General features: G+C 43.0%; 1 protein-coding gene across 1 annotated transcript; it reads left to right on the top strand.

Annotated features, from left to right (window-relative positions):
• The first annotated feature begins 614 nt into the window (after window positions 1–614).
• LOC105499306 (transmembrane protein 35A) lies at window positions 615–16,721 on the top strand. The gene is made up of 2 exons (XM_011771829.2): window positions 615–866; window positions 14,975–16,721. The coding sequence occupies exons 1-2, from the start codon at window positions 747–749 to the stop codon at window positions 15,356–15,358; spliced, it is 504 nt and encodes a 167-aa protein (XP_011770131.1). The 5' UTR covers window positions 615–746; the 3' UTR covers window positions 15,359–16,721.
• Window positions 16,722–18,224: the final 1,503 nt, after the last annotated feature.

Genomic DNA, 18,224 nt, shown 5'->3' with positions numbered 1-18,224 from the left:
ATGAGGCCATGAGTAGATAGGTGAGTGGTGGCATGTGGCAGTGGGAGCCATTGAAAACTAAATCTCCAAAGAGAGACAGGGGTTAAAATGTGGAGGGCCTTGAATTCTAAATTTAAAACTGGAGTTAACCACTGGCTATGAGAGTCATTAAAGGTTTCTGAGCAAGAGAAAGCCTTCTTTGGCAGCATTGAAGACTGACAGCTTTGCAGTTTTAAACTTGAGTGTTACCAACTTCAGAAACAACTCTCTGAGGACCAACATTTTGATTTAGGGAAAGGAAAGGGGGACAGAAAGGAAGAGATGGAAAAAGGGAGTGAATAACTGAAGGATGATAAGTGGGAGGGGGAGATGAAAAGTGAGCCCAGTGGGAAGGTGGCAGCAAAGCCTGTCTTCCCTAATTCCTCATTCCTGGGGTCACCCGGTGACTGAATTCATACATAACCTCCCTTCTCCCCATTTAAGATTTGAAGTTTCCGTTTTTCGTTTAGGGCTTCATTTAACTTCGAGACTGTCCTTTTGGCCTGTGAGCACACGTAGGGCATTAGGACCCAGAGATTGTTGTAGTGAGAGTGGTTGAATCTCGATCTCTCAATTTTTCTCTCGAGCTCCCTCCTCTCCCTTTGTCATTCTAGCTGCCTGCTGCCTCCGCAGCGTCCCCCCAGCTCTCCCTGTGCTAACTGCCTGCGCCTTGGACAGAGCGGGTGCGCAAATCAGAAGGATTAGTTGGGACCTGCCTTGGCGACCACATGGCATCCCCCAGAACCGTAACTATTGTGGCCCTCTCAGTGGCCCTGGGACTCTTCTTTGTTTTCATGGGGACTATCAAGTTGACCCCCAGGCTCAGCAAGGATGCCTACAGTGAGATGGTAAGTGAAGCATACGGGTGATGAGGAGCGCACTCCCATGGGATTGCGAGGACCTCTCCCCTTTTTTCCTTCTCAGTTTCTGGTACCACTCCCTTAGCCCCTATCCCCACCTGGACCCTCCCTTCTCAACAACTTTGCAGCTCGGAAGGAAGGAGCAGCTGGGCAAGAGCGATTTCTTTTGTGGGCTATGCTGTACTGGAGCCACTGAATGCCAGTTGGGGGAGGGGTTGCCCAGCAAATACCCCCCATCCCAAGTAAACCAGAAGGCTGAGACCTGCATAGCACCTGTCATTGGCAGGAGCCCTTCCCTCCTTCCAGCACACACCCAAAGTCCGGGCAACCAGTCTACAAGTCTGATTCCCTCCCTGTGAGCTAAGAGTTTAGCAAGCAGAGAGTTTATTTATTTTAGAGCAGAACAAAGAGAAAAGAGGGAAAGAGCTGGGAAAAATGGGCTACTAAAACAAGCAATTTTTAGGGACTGGCTGGTATTCCTCATCCCAGGCAGACAGCTGATAGTATTCCTCCAGCCACCTGGGTATGTATCTGGATCCTTGAGACAAAGCATTCTTGGCCCAAATAAAGGTCACTAAGCTCTTGTTTCTTCCCCTTCTCTCAAGGGAGAGCTAGATATTTTGTTTTATTTTGTTTTGTGTGTGAGGTAATCTACAAAATCTGCAAAATCTGCTTTTTCTCTCCTGCAAAACAGTCCGTAATCCCCACCTTGCCTTCTGTGGATGACCAGAGCCTGGCCCTCTGTAGGTTTTCCCCTCTGCAGAGTTGGAATCACGGAAGGTGACTGGCCAAAACATCTCCTCTGCAACCTGGGGGCTGGGCTGCTTTCCCCAGTTGGGCGTGATGAGGACTTGCTCTTATGCTGTGGAGTACTAGGAGATGGCAGGGAATGTTTCCAGCACTTTCGGATCTCTCCCCTCTTCCCCTGTCACTTTGCCTCTTCTTTTCCCCACCCCAGCTAAACGGACCCTGCTTCTTGTCGCCTTTGCCAGACTGCCCGTAATGGGAGGGAGCACATTACTGGGCTCTCAAGGTCAAGAGAGAAAGGAGCTTAGGGGAGGAACAGAAGGGGAAAGAGAAAAGAGGCAAGCCCTGTTAGGGCTGAGGCAGGGAGGAACAGTCTCACACATTGCGAGGAATTCATAGCTCTCCTGAACCCACTGCAGAGCTTTCCAGGGCCCCTTAACGTGAGCTGCAAATGGATGGAGACTGGCAAATTATATTAATAGATGCTCAGAAAATGTTTGCAGGCAGCTCTGGCTTCTGTCTCAGGGTTTAAGCTGGAGCTTTCCATTTCTTCCTCACCGCAGGATCACCCTAGGGTGGGGGAGGGTGGCTAGGACTCAAGGGTTTAGGTCTAGCCCCAGTGGCAAATCCTTACATGCTTCTCCTTCTCCCCTCCCCTCCTCCCAGCATGTTTGACCAGATGGAATTGAAATCAGGTCAAAATGAGTACCCGAGGCAGCCTGCACTGGGAGAAGAGGGATGGGGTGGGGTAGCAGAAGCCACCAAATGACTTGAAGAGGTTGGGACAGAGGGATAGGGTGGAGGAGAAATGCCACTATATTTCTGTCTTGGTGGTAGTAGTTTGGTGTTAGATTATGAGTAAATGAACATGCTCTTGCTTTACTTTTCATATGTACATATATTTATATATTTGTGCGTATGCATCATAGGTATTTGTAAGCTTTCCCTAGCCTTAGGGACACACTACCTTTTTTCAGTATGCTCCCTGCCCTCCAGACCCTAGTCAGCTGCTTCAGAGGCCCCCCAAGCTGCACCTTAAGTACAGTGTTAGGCTCTGCAGGCAATCCAACTAAGATGGAGTCACCGGGAAGCTTCCTACCAGCTTGGCAGGAGCTCACAAGGAGGACCAGCCACAAATGGGTTTACAGTATGTTTCTTCCTAGAAATGGAGCTGTCTAGCGCAGCCTAATGAAAGGCAGAAGAAACAAATATGAAGATTTCATATCATACATAGGAACATATTTAAATAGATATAGCGTAACACAGCAATATAGAACCATTGTGTGTGGGTGTGTATGCACACTTCTGCGCTTCTGTGCTAGGGGCATCTAGAGGGAATGGAAAGATTGTATCTAACTGAGAAGTAGACGTCACAATAGTTTGAAGAGGATTTTCAGACTGCCCTTTGCTGGGGTCCTCTCCTGCATTGAGCATCGTGCCATAGACTGGAGATTGCTCTCTGGCATAAAGCTTACTGCATAGTGCCTAGGCTTGGCCCAGCTTTATTCTCGTTCCCATAAGAAAGGGAGGGAAATTCAGTTCTAGTACAGAGAAGGTGCTCAATATGTATTTGTGGAGTGGATGGGTGAATGAATGAGTCATTGTAGCATTGCCTTGGCTTGTTACCACCCTTCAGATTTCTCTGGTTGGCTCTTGATTATGCAGTTCAGGAGCCATTTCTTGCCTCTTAGAGGGACTCTCTAAGAAGCCCCTGTCTCTCAGAAGGAGAGTCTCTCAGAACCCCAACCCTAGATCAGTTGGGATGATTATCCGGGATGTTTTGTTTTCCATTAAGGAGTGATTCCTCTGCATCGAGGAGGTTAGTCATGTATTGACTGCAGTGGCATTTCTTATAAGATCTCAAAGCGTTGTTGCTGCTGTTGTTGTTTTAAGATTATTTGTTCTTTAGAACATCTCTGTGAGGTAGATTTAGTGTATTCGTTATTTTTACTTTACTGATGGATAAACTGAAGCAGAACAAGTTTAATGACATATCCAAGGCAAGGAAGGTAAGCTGTTGTTGGAGCAGAGATGAGAAACCAAGTCCATGACTCAATACTCCCAATAGAAGGATCATTAATGGTTAAAACTATTGGGTTTTTATGGATGCCAGAACTGACAACCGATTCTTGAGAATACCCGGCACAGTCTTCCTCCTGTTATTGTACCAGTTTAACTGCCCAATCCATATTTTCAATTTTGTTTTACTTCAAAATCAATTTTTAAAATTTAGATTTTTGATTTGATTTGATTTCTTTTTATTTCTTTTTTTTTCTTTTTCTTTTATTTTTCTTTTTTTTTTTTTTTTTTTTTTTGCTTTTCTGCCAACTATTTTTTTGTTTGTTTGTTTTGCTTTAAAATCGTTTGTGTAATTCTTAGGTGTTATCTTCTCCAGGGAGAATCATTGCTAAAAAACAAACAAATAACTGTGAAATTTTCTCCTGTTTGTGCTGGAGAAGCCAGCAAGGGTTAGCGGAAAGAGTGCAGGCTTTATAGTCACACAGGCTTGGGTTCAGGTCCTGCTACTCTTGGCGTCTCAGTTTCTTTGTTCATAAAATGGGGATAAGAATGCCTACCACTTAAGAAACAAACCATCCTAAGGAAAAAAAAAAAAAGGAATGCCTACCTCAGAAGGCTGTAAATATTAACTGAGATTATGTATAAAAGTGTCTGGTACAGTGTTTGCTATAGTGTGTGTTTGAGAAATGCTTTGGGTGAGGCGATTAAAAGAGATTCTATTTTATGCAGTGGTTTCCTAACTGATTTAAATAGCCAGTTTAAGGGACCGAAATCAAGCAAGTATTTATTTATTTATTTATTTATTTATTTATTTATTTATTTATGAGACGGAGTTTCGCTCTTGTTGCCCAGGCTGCAGTGCAATGGTGTGATCTCGGCTCACTGCAACCTCTGCCTCCTGGATTCAAGCGATTCTCCTGCCTCAGCCTCCGGAGTAGATGGGATTATAGGTGTGTGCCACCACGCCTGACTAATTTTTGTATTTTTAGTAGAGATGGGGTTTCACTGTGTTGGTCAGTCTGGTCGTGAACTCCTGACCTCAGGTGATCCACCCATCTTGGCCTCTCAAAGTGCTGGGATTACAAGCATGAGCCACCACCCCCAGCCTGAAATCAAGCATTTAGAAGAACAAGATGCTATTTTCATGTGCCCTTGTGGACAGACCTTTATGCAATCAGTTAATATTGAAAAATCCACACTTGCCGCTGTGTAATGTACAGTGGATCTCATGCAGAACTTCCAGATGCATCTCTGAATAGCCCATTTGGCATGTGTTGTCCCATACCTCCTCCAGATTTAGCAAGTATCATTATAGAGTACTCTAAATCCCACGTGAATTCAACATGACTGGCCATTCCCTTGACTAAATGCCTTTATTAGTTCACTTGAAAATGGGAGACAGCCCTTAAAAGTGCTGGGACGCAGTTTCCTGTGCAGTGACTGGGAACATATAAATAGTTGGCTTGCTTTAAATCTGGTGTTCAGCTTTTTGTAGTAGTGGCTTCATCCTGTAAGCACAGGGGACCACATATGAAAAGGTAAGAAAACACCAAAATCCTGGTGACAATAAAGCCAAGAGATTTTGGTCCTGAGGATGACTGGGCAAGTCCCTGGTTCTTTGCATCCCCTCATAGTAAAGGTTTGTTGATTTGATTTATTTGTTTATGTGTAGTTAAATGCCCTTCTGTTTATGTAATCCTGAGGAAACACTCCCAATATGTTTGGGCAGTTTATTTAATGTCCATAGGTAATCTTTTAAGCTCCCAATCACTGCTATTGTTTTCCAACTAGGTAATAAGATAGTAATTTACTGATGCTTAGACCACTCTCTGAGGTGGTACAGTACGTTTATTTTCAGAGAGGAAACAGATCCTGAGATGCGAAGCAGCTTTGCTTAGTTCACACAGTCTGCCATCACAAGCTAAACTATGTGTTAGAGTTTATGTTGGGGAGCTTGTAGCCTCTCAGTATGGACAAAAGCAGAGTTTGTTTCAGAGAGATCTTTGACTGACAGCAGGAGTCAGTCTTCTGCCTTAAGATGCAATCTGGGAAGCGTCCACTTTGACTGGTAGAATCAAGCTTGCCAGCTTCCTCTTTAGGTAGGCATTATATGACAATGGAAAGTAGAATAGGTCGGGAGTTCAAGACCAGCCTGACTAACATGGAGAAGCCCCATCTCTACTAAAAATACAAAATTAGCTGGGCGTGGTGGTGCATGCCTGTAATCCCAGCTACTCTGGTGGCTGAGGCAAGAGAATCGCTTGAACCTGGGAGGCAGAGGGTGTGGTGAGCCGAGATCGCACCATTTCACTCCAGCCTGGGCAACAAGAGTGAAACTCCATCTAAAAAAAAAAAAAAAAAGATGTTTATCATTCATGTGGCAATTTGGCAATTAAATAAGTAATGGCTTTTTATTACATTTAAACAATGATCTGTGATTCACACGGGCTTTATTTCTTACAGAGATTCAGAAAAATCACACATGAGTCAGTACATTTTGCAGCACTTATGTAGGCTTTATGGTTTAAGATAGCAACCAGGCTGAGATTTTTTGCCAAAATATATTTTTATCAGTGCTTTCTTCTGCTTTCATATAGTTTTTTTTTCCTTGTAAATCTTATTGAAGTATAACATATATACTGAAACATGCACATAGCATAAGTATGCAGCTCAAGGACTTTTCAGAACATTCCCGTGTAACCAAGCATTCATTTTAAGAAAAAGCACATTGCCATGTGCTGTGGCTCATGTCTGTAATCTCAGCACTTTGGGAGGCCGAGGTAGGTGGATCACCTGAGGTCAGGAGTTCGAGACCAGCCTGGGCAACACGGCAAAACCCCGTCTCTACTAAAAATACAAAAATTAGCTGGGCTTAGTGGTGGGCACCTGTAATCCCAGCTACTTGGGAGGCTGAAGCAGGATAATTGCTTAAACCCAGGAGGCAGAGGTTGCAGTGAGCCAAGATTGTGCTACTGCACTATAGCCTGGGTGACAGAGTGAGACTCTATCTCAAAAAAAAAAAAAAAAAAGCCACAAAAAAACCACATGACCAGCACCCCAGAAACCTTCCTCATGGCCCCTTACAGTTACTACCCCCCTCAACGGTAATTACTATCCTGACTTCTAACAACGTAAGTCAATTGTACCTGATTTTGAACTTTATATAAATGGAATTCTACAGTATATTAGCCAATTTATCTTTTCCTTTTACCTAATTGGCATGAGTGAACTGAACTGGACACTACTTGCTCAGTGTTCTCATTTTGTATTTTGTCCTGTTAGCTGGCTTGGGCTGGTTATTAATTGTAATCAAAGATTAATATTATTTGACAGTTTTGAGCTATTCAAATTTAATGTCATTAATATGAGATCATGGATCTTGCTGTGTGGTGAAGAATAAATGACAAAAAGGAAAAAAAAAAGGTATGACTAAAGAAAGGCTCTGGCTGGGCATGGTCGCTCACGCCTGTAATCCCAGCACTTTGGGAAGCTGAGTTGGGTGGATCGCCTGAGGCCAGGAGTTCTAGACCAGCCTGGCCAACATGGTGAAACTCCATCTCTACTGAAAATACAAAAATTAGCTGGGCACGTCAGCAGGCGCCTGTAGTCCCAGCTGTTTGGGAGGCTGAGGCAGGAGAATTGCTTGAACCCGGGAGGTGGAGGCTGCAGTGAGCTGAGATCACACAGCTGCACTCTAGCGTGGGTGACAGAATAAGAATTCATCTCAAAAAAAAAGAAAAAAATAATAAATTTAAAAAATTAAAAGGCTCTACAGACCAGACACGTTGGCTCACGCCTGTAATCCCAGCACTTTGGGAGGCTGAGGCGGGTGGATCACGAGGTCAAGAGATCGAGACCATCCTGGCCAACATGGTGAAACCCTGTCTCTAGTAAAAATACAAAAAAAAAAAAAAAAAAAAAAATTAGCTGCGCATGGTGGCACACGCCTGTAATCTCAGCTACTCAGGAGGCTGAGGCTGGAGAATCCTTGAACCCGGGAGGCAGAGGTTGCAGTGAGCCAAGATCGCACAACTGCACTCCAGCCTGGCGAGAGTGAGACTCTGTCTCAAAAATAAAAATAAATAAAATAACAAAATAACAAAAAATAAAAGGTTCCATATGCTTTTGACTCATGTCTGAATCAGAATGTCCTCATACCACAAGAATGGACCTGCTTGATTCATCAATGATTTTGTTATTAAATTACTGTGGCTTGCAAACATATGGATTTCTAATTGTGTGTGGGGTTTTTTTGTTTTTTGTTTTTTTTGACAGTGTCTGGCTCTATCACCCAGGCTGGAGTGAAGTGGCGTGGTCTCGGCTCACGGTAACCTCTACCTCCCAGGTTCAAATGATTCTCCTGCCTCAGCCTCCCAAGTAGTTGGGACTACAGACGTGTGACACCACGCTTGGCTAATTTTTGTATTTTTAGTAGAGATGGGGTTTTGCCATGTTGGCCAGGCTGGTCTCAAACTCCTGACCTCAGGTGATCCACCCGTTTTGGCCTCCCAAAGTACTGGAGTTATAGGTGTGAGCCACTGCACCCGGCCTAATTGTGTGGCTCGTTAATGATCAAATGTGTGTGTGTGTTGTCCTCAGCTGATGCTATGACACTTTGATTATTTACCTAAATCTCCAAAATGCTCATTTGATTTACTGAATCTGAGGGGAAACTAAGGTAATAAAATACTTAGTAATTTTCTCCAAGCAATTTAGTGGCAAAACTAAAATTGGAATTCAGCTTAAGAATCCCAGTCCAAGGATATTGCTAGATGATTGCCTTTGATTGCAGGGGCTTGAAACATTTAACTAAACCCATCTTTTTCCTGTTTTTCCTCCCCCTATATGGAAACTATGGTTTCAGAGCCTGGGTTATTGCAATGGAAAGAATACAGACCTAACAAACTGAATTGCAAGAGCCTTTTAAGAAAGTGAATCTGTCAACTCTCTTTATTATTACTATCCATACAATTAAAGTCTTTAGAGACCTAGTTACTATAGACTCAAGACATGTGACCCTTCTATTGTTTAACTTGAGGTGGCCTGGACCAAGCATAATGAGGGGGCTCGCAATAATAGGATTCTTTTTTTTTTTTCTTTTTTGAGAAGGAGTTTTGCTCTTGTTGCACAGGCTAGAGTGCAATGGCATGGCCTCGGCTCACTGCAACCTCTGCCTCTCGGGTTCAAGCAATTCTCCTGCCTCAGCCTCCTGAGTAGCTGGGATTACAGGCATGCGCCACTACGCCCAGCTTATGTTGTACTTTTAGTAGAGATGGGGTTCCTCTATGTTTGTCAGGCTGGTTTCGAACTCCCAACCTCAGGTGATCTGCCCGCCTCAGCCTCCCAAAGTGCTGGGATTACAGGCGTGAACCACTGTGCCCGGCCAATAGGATTCTTTTTATGTCACTATCCTATTCCACAGGAGAAAGATTGATGGCTTCCTATAATGTCAAGACCCATCCAAGCTTAGTCCCATCTCCAATAAACTAAACATTCCCTCTTTGGAGTCCTAGAAAATAAATCCTATCTGTACCTACTCAGCTTTCAATGAAAGATTTGATAAAATGGCTTATCCACATGCAGTTTCCTCTTGAGAAACGGAGGAAAGAAAGAAGCAACAGTTACATAAAAATATCCACAGCTGCAGTTTAAGAGGTTAGCTAAACTAAAAAAGTAATATGCAGTTCTACTAAATGGAGAGAAAAAAGATTACTGAAGTTATAGGAACTTGATTTAAAACATGGAGTTTGGCCCCAGGCTACAGATTGCACTATAGTATAGATAAGAATTTATACCTGAATGATGGGTGGTTAAGCCCTAGTCAAAAAAGAAGTGTTTCCAGAACCCACTCAGCCAGCATCCGGAAGTCTTGGCTCCTAACTGACTATAAGAAACTCATCCTGGGCTGGGCACATCACGAGGTCAGGAGTTCAAGACCAGCCTGGCCAACATAGTGAAACCCCATCTCTACTAAAAATACAAAAATTAGCCAGGCATGGTGGCAGGCACCTCTAATCCCAGCTACTTAGGAGCCTGAGGTAGAAGAATCGCTTGAACCTAGGAGGTGGAGGTTGTGGTGAGCCGAGATCGTGCCACTGCACTCCAGCCTGGGTGACAGAGTGAGACTCCATCTCAAAATAAATAAATAAATAAATAAATAAATAAATAAATAATAAAAATACAAAAATTAGCCGGGCGTGGTGGTGTGCGCCTGTAGTCGCAGCTACTTGGGAGGCTGAGGCAGAAGAATCGCTTGAACCCAGGAGGCAGAGGTTGCAGTGAGCTGAGATCATGCCACTGCACTCCAGCCTGGGTGACAGAGCGAGACTCGTCTCAAAAAACAAACAAACAAACAAACAAAAAACTCATCCTGTCTTTTGTGTTTATCACATCAGAAGTTTACACTTAGGATTTAGGAATTGCCTCTTGAGAACCTTTGTGTTGCTAATTAGAAATGACCCTTACTGGCCAAGCGTGGTGGCTCATGCCTGTAATCCCAACACTTTGGGAGGCTGAGGCAGGAGGATCACTTGAGCGCTGGAGTTTGAGACAGGCCTAGACAACATAGTGAGGCCCAGTCTCTATAAAAAAATTTAAAAGAGATTAGCCAGGCATGGTGGCACAAGCCTGTAGGCCCAGCTATTCAGGAGGCTGAGGCGGGAGGATCACTTGAGTCTGGGAGGTCGAGGCTGCAGTGAGCCCTGATGGTGCCACTGTACTCCCACCTGGGTGACAGCGAGACCCTCAGAAGTGTTAAGAGGCCGGGCATGGTGGCTGACGCCTGTAATCCTAACACCTGAAGTCAGGAGTTCGAGAAGAGCCTGGCCAACATGGTGAAAACCCGTCTCTACTAAAAATACAAAAATTAGCTGGACGTGGGGGTGCAGGCCTGTAATCACAGCTACTCAGGAGACTGAGACAGGAGAATCGCTTGAGCTTGGGAAGCAGAGTTTGCAGTGAGCTGAGCCACTGTACTCCAGTCTGGGTGACAGAGTGGGACTCTGCCTCAAAAAAAAAGAAAAAAGTATTATGGAAGCCTCTGGGGTCTACATTTTTTCCCCGTAACGTCCCCCTGCTACCATCACCAGAGTGCAAAGGGCAAAGGATAAGGCAGGTGGCATGTATTTAGGTTAATGAGAGGAAAGGGGTGGGCTTCTCACCACCACCAGGTACCCTAAACCTCAGCTCAGCTCTGCCCCACATGGGTCTGGCTCCTTTCAGCCCAAGGTTTTACTCTGCCTACTGGTCAACCTCTCTCCTAATTTCTCTATGAAAAATCTTTGATTTAATCTAAGATGGGAAGACAGAGGAAGAATGACTAACACTTTGTATTTCCATATAGGCTCAGGAACAGGGTAGGGACTAGGGTGAGGTAGAATTTTAAATAAGGACAGTCTCTGACAAGGCAGGTTTAGGGAGAAGTGAGTGAAGCAGGGTCGTGCAAGTGTAACGTCAGAGCCTATTTTTATTTAAAAGTTTCATATTGTGTTCATCATGGATATTGTTTACCTTGATTAGTGAGTGTTTTTGGTGCCCCCTTAAATTTTCCACCCAAAGTAAGTAGCCTTGCTGACTTTACCCTAGTCCAGGCTTGTTCAGGACCTTTCAAATAATTTGCTCAGAGACACCCAACTAGAAAGCGGCAGGAGCACTTTGGAAAGTTAAGGCAGGCTACATAGCCAGGCGCTGTCTCTAAAAACAGCAACAACAACAAACAAAACAAAGCAAAAGAATTAGCCGGGCATGATGGTGCATACCCTGTAGTCCCAGCAACTCAGGAGGCTGAGGCAAGGTGGGAGAATTGCTTTTGAGCACCAGAGGTAGAGGCTGCAGTGAGCTCTGATCCCACCACTGCACTCCAGCCTCAGTGACAGAGTGACAGTCCATATTAAAAAAAAAAAAAAAAGACTAGAAAGTGGCAGAGCTGGGATTTGACGCCAAGTCTGTTTGCATCCAAACCATGCTTTTTTCTAAACCATTAGTCTTTTAAGAGTCCTCATAGGCAATTATCTGGGGCCACTCATAATTAATCCATTACGTAAAGGTGCATTTGCTTGTTAATATTTGTTCTAAATCTAGAGTGTGTGAACACTAGTTTAAGTGCCAGATGCTTCTGAGAGGTCAAGTTGGCTTTCTGCCTCATTCTTACACTTGTCTAGCATTTGGCACTTTTTACTATTCTCTTCTTAAAACTTATCTTGGTGTTCATGACCTGATCTCTCCTGGTTTTCCTCCTGCTTTTCTGACCATACTTTCTTCTATCTGCTTTATGGACTCTCTCTTTCCATTTCTTTTCTTTCTTTCTTGTTTTTTTTTTTTTTTTTTTTTTTTAGAGACAGAGTCTTGCTCTGTTGCCCAGGCTTGCGTCATTTTGACTCACTGAAACCTCTGCCTCCTGGGCTCAAGTGATTCTCGTGCCTCAGCCTCCCAGGTAGCTGGGATTACAGGTATGTGCCACCATGCCCAGCTAATTTTTGTATTTTTTTTTTTTTTTAGTATTAACAGGGTTTCGCCATATTGGCCAGGCTGGTCTTGAACTCCTGGCCTCAGGTGATCTGCCCGCCTCGGCCTCCCAAAGTGCTGAGATTACAGGCATGAGCCACCACGCCCAGCCTCACCTGCTCTACTTTAAGATTCCACTCCAAATTTTCTGTCACTATGTAGGGAGATTTGACCACTCCCTCTGGTGTGCCTATACTGTTCCTGCTACATAATTGTATCCAGCACTTATAACACTTTATTGCACTTGTGTATTTACATATCTGCTCTTCCCCTTATAAACCTCAAACTTTAGGAAAACAGGACCTTTGAATAATTGACACTTATATCCAGAGAACCCAGTACAGTGCCTAGCACAAGGAGGCACTTAATAAATATTGAACTCAGATGAGAGCACCTCCTGGAAAGCAAAAAAAAAAAAAAAAAAAGAAAGAAAAAAACAAAGAAAGAAAGAAAGAAAATAAACATTGAATGGATGAATGGATACTAAATGCAAACAAAGCAGTGGACCAACCCAATAAGACACTTGATAAAATCTCATCAATTTACTCCAAAATGGGGAACACGTTAAAATGGAGAGTGAAAAATATGAATGATCTATAACTCGAAGGTCAATATAATTCTGTTACTTTGTGATCTTATATAGATCTCTATTTATGTACCACTAACTGTGCTGCTTTATGTTGTTTACATATCTGTTTCCCCCTACTAGTCTGAAAGCTTCATTACCCTGTCTTATTTATCTCTGCATCATTGATACAAAACCCATAACGGGTGTGCAATAAATAGTTCTTGAATCAAAATTAAGGAATGAGGCCAGGCACAATGGCTCACACCTGTAATTCCAGCACTTTGGGAGGCCGAGGTGGGCGGATCACCTGAGTCAGGAGTTCGAGCCCAGCCTGGCCAATATGGCGAAACCCCATCTCTACTAAAAATACAAGAAAAAAAAAATCAGCCAGGCGTGGTGGTGCATGCCTGTAAACCCAGCTATGCGGGAGGCTGCGGCAGGAGAATCGCTTGAACCCGGGAGGCAGAGGTTGCAGTGAGCCAAGATTCCACCACTGCACTCCAGCCTGGGCGACAGAGTGAGACTCCGTCTCAAAAGAATGAAAAATAAAATAAAATAAAAATTAAGGAATGAAGCCAGCCAAAGTAGCTTCTTATAAAGGTTTGGGGATTTATCTCAATGAAATGAGACTGATTTTGTCTTACTATACTTTAAAGATATATAAAGGGCTGACATTTGCATACATTTTTATTTTTCTATTTTCTCAGCAAACACTTTCATTTTTATAGATTCTACAAATATAAACTCCAGATTCTCTCTTTTCTGAAATATCACAGATTCCAATTTAGGGAAGTTCAAATTAGTGAAGCTTTACCATACTGTGCCTTGCCTTGTTTCATTTTGCTTAGTATTCATATGCACCTGGGTGTTGACAAAGCAGGCACTAGAAAATATGGATGTGGCTAACATGTACCAATTTTTATGGGCCTAGTGAATTTTTAAAAAATTCTTTTAATTAATTAAATTAATTAATTAATTTATTTATTTAGAGATAGAGTCTTGCTCTGTCACCCAGGCTGGAGCACAGTGGCATGATCTTGGCTCACTGCAACCTTTGCCTCATGGGTTCAAGTGATTCTCCTGCCTCAGCCTCCCGAGTAGCTGGGATTACAGCATGCCCCATCACACCCGGCTAATTTTTGTATTTTTAGTAGAGATGAGGTTTCACCATGTTGGCCAGGCTGTTCCAGACCTCCTGACCTGAGGTGATCCGCCTGCCTTGGCCTCCCAAAATGTTGGGATTACAGGCGTGAGCCACTGTGCCTGGCTAAAAAAAATTCTTAATGCTATTTATGATTTATAATCATAAATGTTTTTAAACTATAAAATCAAATTATCCGCCCTATTACCTTTGGTGCTTGTCTTAGTCCATTCAGACTGGTATAATAAAATAGCATAAACTGGGTAGCTTATAAACAACAGAAATTTATTTCTCACAGTTCTGTAGGCTGAGAAGTCCAAGATCAAGGCAGCAGCAGTTTGGCGTCTATTGAGGACCCACTTTCTCTTCATAGATGGTGCCTTCTAACTGTGTCCTCACATGGCAGAAGGGGCAAGTCAGCTCTCTGAGGCCTCTTTTATAAAGGAATTAATCTCATTTAGGAACACTCCATCCTCATGGACATAATCATTTCCCAAAGCCCCACCTACTAATACCATCATCTTGGGGGTTATGATTTCAACATATGATTTTTGTTGGGGACACAAACATTCAGACCATAGCAAAGATGCTACTAAGGTTTAAATCATAGGGATTCCAGCAGATTGCTTGGTGTTTTTCTTTCTTTCTTTCTTTCTTTTTTTTTTAGATGGAGTCTCACTCTGTCACCCAGGCTGGAGTGCAGTGGTGCAATCTCGGCTCACTGCAATCTCCACCTCCTGAGTTCAAACCATTTTTGTGTCTCAGACTCCCAAGTAGCTGGGATTACAGGTGTCCACCACCACTCCTAGCTAATTTTTGTATTTTTAGTAGAGATGGGGTTTCACCATGTTGGCCAGGCTGTCTCCAATTCCCGGCCTCAGGTGATCTGCCCGCCTCGGCCTCCCAAAGTGCTGGGATTACAGGTGTGACTCACTGTGCCTGGTCTCTAAGTTTAATTACATATAATTAAGATATGAAAAATTATATATAATGGGACACCAGTGGCTAGTGTGAAAGGGGAATGGAGGTAGGGAAGGAGGACTCTGCTTGTGTTTTCTTCATTCTAATGTTAAAATCATGGTTAATGCAGTAATTTCCTTACAATATTTTCCACTCTAGAAACGTGCTTACAAGAGCTATGTTCGAGCCCTCCCTCTGCTGAAGAAAATGGGGATCAATTCCATTCTCCTCCGAAAAAGCATTGGTGCCCTTGAGGTGGCCTGTGGCATCGTCATGACCCTTGTGCCCGGGCGTCCCAAAGATGTAGCCAACTTCTTCCTACTCTTGCTGGTGTTGGCTGTGCTCTTCTTCCACCAGCTGGTCGGTGATCCTCTCAAACGCTACGCCCATGCTCTGGTGTTTGGAATCCTGCTCACCTGCCGCCTGCTGATTGCCCGCAAGCCTGAAGACCGGTCTTCTGAGAAGAAGCCTTTGCCAGGGAATGCTGAGGAGCAACCCTCCTTATATGAGAAGGCCCCTCAGGGCAAAGTGAAGGTGTCATAGGAAAGTGGAAGTACAAAGAGTGGACCTTCCAGGCAGTTGTGTCCATGACACCAAGAAGATGTCAGTGTGTGTTTTTCATTTGATTTATTTATCTTGGGGAAAGGGAAAAATGTAATCTGCAAGTTAATGACCCTATTGGCTTGTGTACATCTATATGCTAAAATGACTTCCCCACATTGACATTTGTGCACCACCTTTAATCACTCTGGGGCAACTCTCACATCTTGCTGCATGTACATGTATATGGCTACTATTGAAGTGTAATTGTGAGATGGACTCCAACAAGCATTGTGTGTGGGAAAATGTATTTAACTACTGTGTGTGTGTGCGCGCCCATGCATACACACACGAGCAGAGAAATCTCTGATCTTGAACTAATCCTGCACAGGCATCCTTCCCTTTATAGATTGATTCCAGCAAAGGCAGAATAAAACAAATTTCCTATAAAGAGAATTCTGATATAAAACAAGTCATGTAGTCCCATGGCCGGGAATCTCTCCATAGATGCTGAAAACTTAAACTTACTACTTTAGGAAAAAAAAAAAAAATTCAATTTCAGACACTGAGTTATATATGAAATTAATTAGGCTCTATTCCAACAGTTGTTTAAATTTTAAATAGTCCATATTGAGTTTAATTAAAACAAGGGATGCATGCAGTCAAATTGATAATTTAATTCTTCAAGTGATAATATAGGAAGTTTCACCTTGCCTTTGTCCGAGCCCCACCTATTAAACCCCTTTACTCACAGTTTGAAACTGAAGCAGTAAACTTGTTTCCAGACATCTTTTTCAGATTGTCTTAAGCCCAAAGTTGCCTCACTTCCACTATTCTCAGCAGCCAACCACGATTTGGCAGCTGCTCCACTGTTAGTGTTGAGGGAACAGGGATCAGTCCTATTAGAAGTCTGTGAGTCTCAAACTCTACCTGTTCTCTGCAATCATCCAAAATTTGAAAAGGAAGCTATATCCAGTGTTTCATTACCAAACAGATTCACTACTCTTACTGATTCTTCACTGAGCTTTGCTAGTATAAGCAGAGTTCCAAGTCCCCCCTAGGGGTTGTCTCTACACTTCTTTATCATTCCAGTGGGTGGAGTTTAGCTGAGGGAAGGACATTTCATAAGGGTTAGTTGGACTGAGCAGTATGGACATTTGCTTTTTTCATTACGTACTGTTGTTTTTCCTTGTTAGATGTGCTTTGGTGGTTTTAATATTGTGCCAGGGATGGGGAAATGGGTGGGGGTTGTGTGTGTGGGAAGAGTACTTATTATTGTGTTTTCTTCAGTGTAATTGTTCTTGGTAATTGATACCTCTCTGTTTTATTTCTCCCATTCTTTCAAAATAAAACTTTTTGAAATTTGGAGGAAACTGTCTGGACAAATACTGAAAATCTGGAAAGTAAGGATCATATCAAAGGATTTAGCCTCTCTTTTTCTGAGTCTGGATGAAGGAGGAGAGGAAAGAGAAGAGGGAGTTTAATCACTTAATATGCTAATGAGGTTGCCAAGTTTCTAATTTCTTTTTTTTCTTTTTCTTATTTTTTTTGAGACATGGTCTTGCTCTGTTGCCCAGGCTGTAGTGCAGTGGTGTGATCACAGTTCACTGCAGCCTCAATTTACCAGGTTCAAGTGATCCTTCCACCTCAGCCTCCCGAATAGCTGGGGCTACAGGCATACGCCACCATGCCTGGCTAATTTTTTTTTGTAGAGACGGGATTTTGCCATGGTGCCCAGTCTGACCTCGGACCCCTGGGCTCAAGCAGTCTGCTTGGCCCGGTCTTCCACAGTGCTGGGGTTACAGGTGTGAGCCACCTCGCCTGGCCCAACTTTCCAATTTTATTTACGTTTCCCCACACTTTTGTGATGTTAGCACACAAGACAGAAAGCCACGTAATTAGGATCTCAATACAATTTCCAGGTTTGGGAGTTTTGCTTAATTAGGTGATGCCAAGAGAAGTTCGAAAAATGATTTCAGAGAAAATCGAAGGTGTATCAAAGGTGAATCACTATCTTTCACTATATATATATACACACACACATATACACATATCTCTATACACACACATATATACATATATATACACATATCTATATAGATACACACACATGTACACATATATCTCCACAAAGTGGTACAAGTTGCACTGCCACGGACTTTTCACATTAGGCAAGATAGTTCACCACTCAGGGCTCCAGCTTCACCATCTACAAAAAGAAGGTTGTTGAAACCTTAAATTTCCTTCCAATTTGCATTTCTTTGAGCCTATGAAACATGATTAAAAACATGAAAAATTATTCAAGAAATTTTCAATTTTATTAAAGAACAGCATCTATCCGAAAAAATTGAAGAGCCTCAGTTGTCATGCATGATTAAGTAAGAGTTGGTGAAACTATTCTGAAAACCATATATGATGTGGTAAAGTTATTTTTGCTGTATCCTTTCCCAAATACATAAACTTTGATTATTCATCTCTAAGATTGCAATCCCCCCCGCCAAGTTTGCCTAAAGTTTATAGGTATGTTTTGGTCTCAACAACTCAGTGAGAGTCATTAAATTTGTCTTTTCTCTTTTATTCCTACTCTAGTTAAGAGATTAAATTAGGGACTAAGCTGAGAGCTTAGACTAAACCCTTGTTGCTGTTTTAAAGCCAGTTTCTTTAAGGTCAATTAACTCCTCATTGTTAGGAATAGTTACATGTTGACAGCCGGTTTCTAGAAAACTTTGGAGGATATCCATACCCATTCTCGGTAAAAAGAGGGCAGATCCAGCCTTTCTTTCCTCCCACGCCCTAGGTTCACATGGGGAAAGCGACAGGCCCTTTAACTTAAGTCTCGGCCAGGGAGAAGCCACCTTTATTGTGATAT

The sequence above is a fragment of the Macaca nemestrina genome, chromosome X (genome assembly GCF_043159975.1).
Source record: "Macaca nemestrina isolate mMacNem1 chromosome X, mMacNem.hap1, whole genome shotgun sequence".
In the NCBI taxonomy this organism is placed as follows: Eukaryota; Metazoa; Chordata; class Mammalia; order Primates; family Cercopithecidae; genus Macaca; species Macaca nemestrina.
This window is presented reverse-complemented; position numbering and strand designations above follow the sequence as displayed.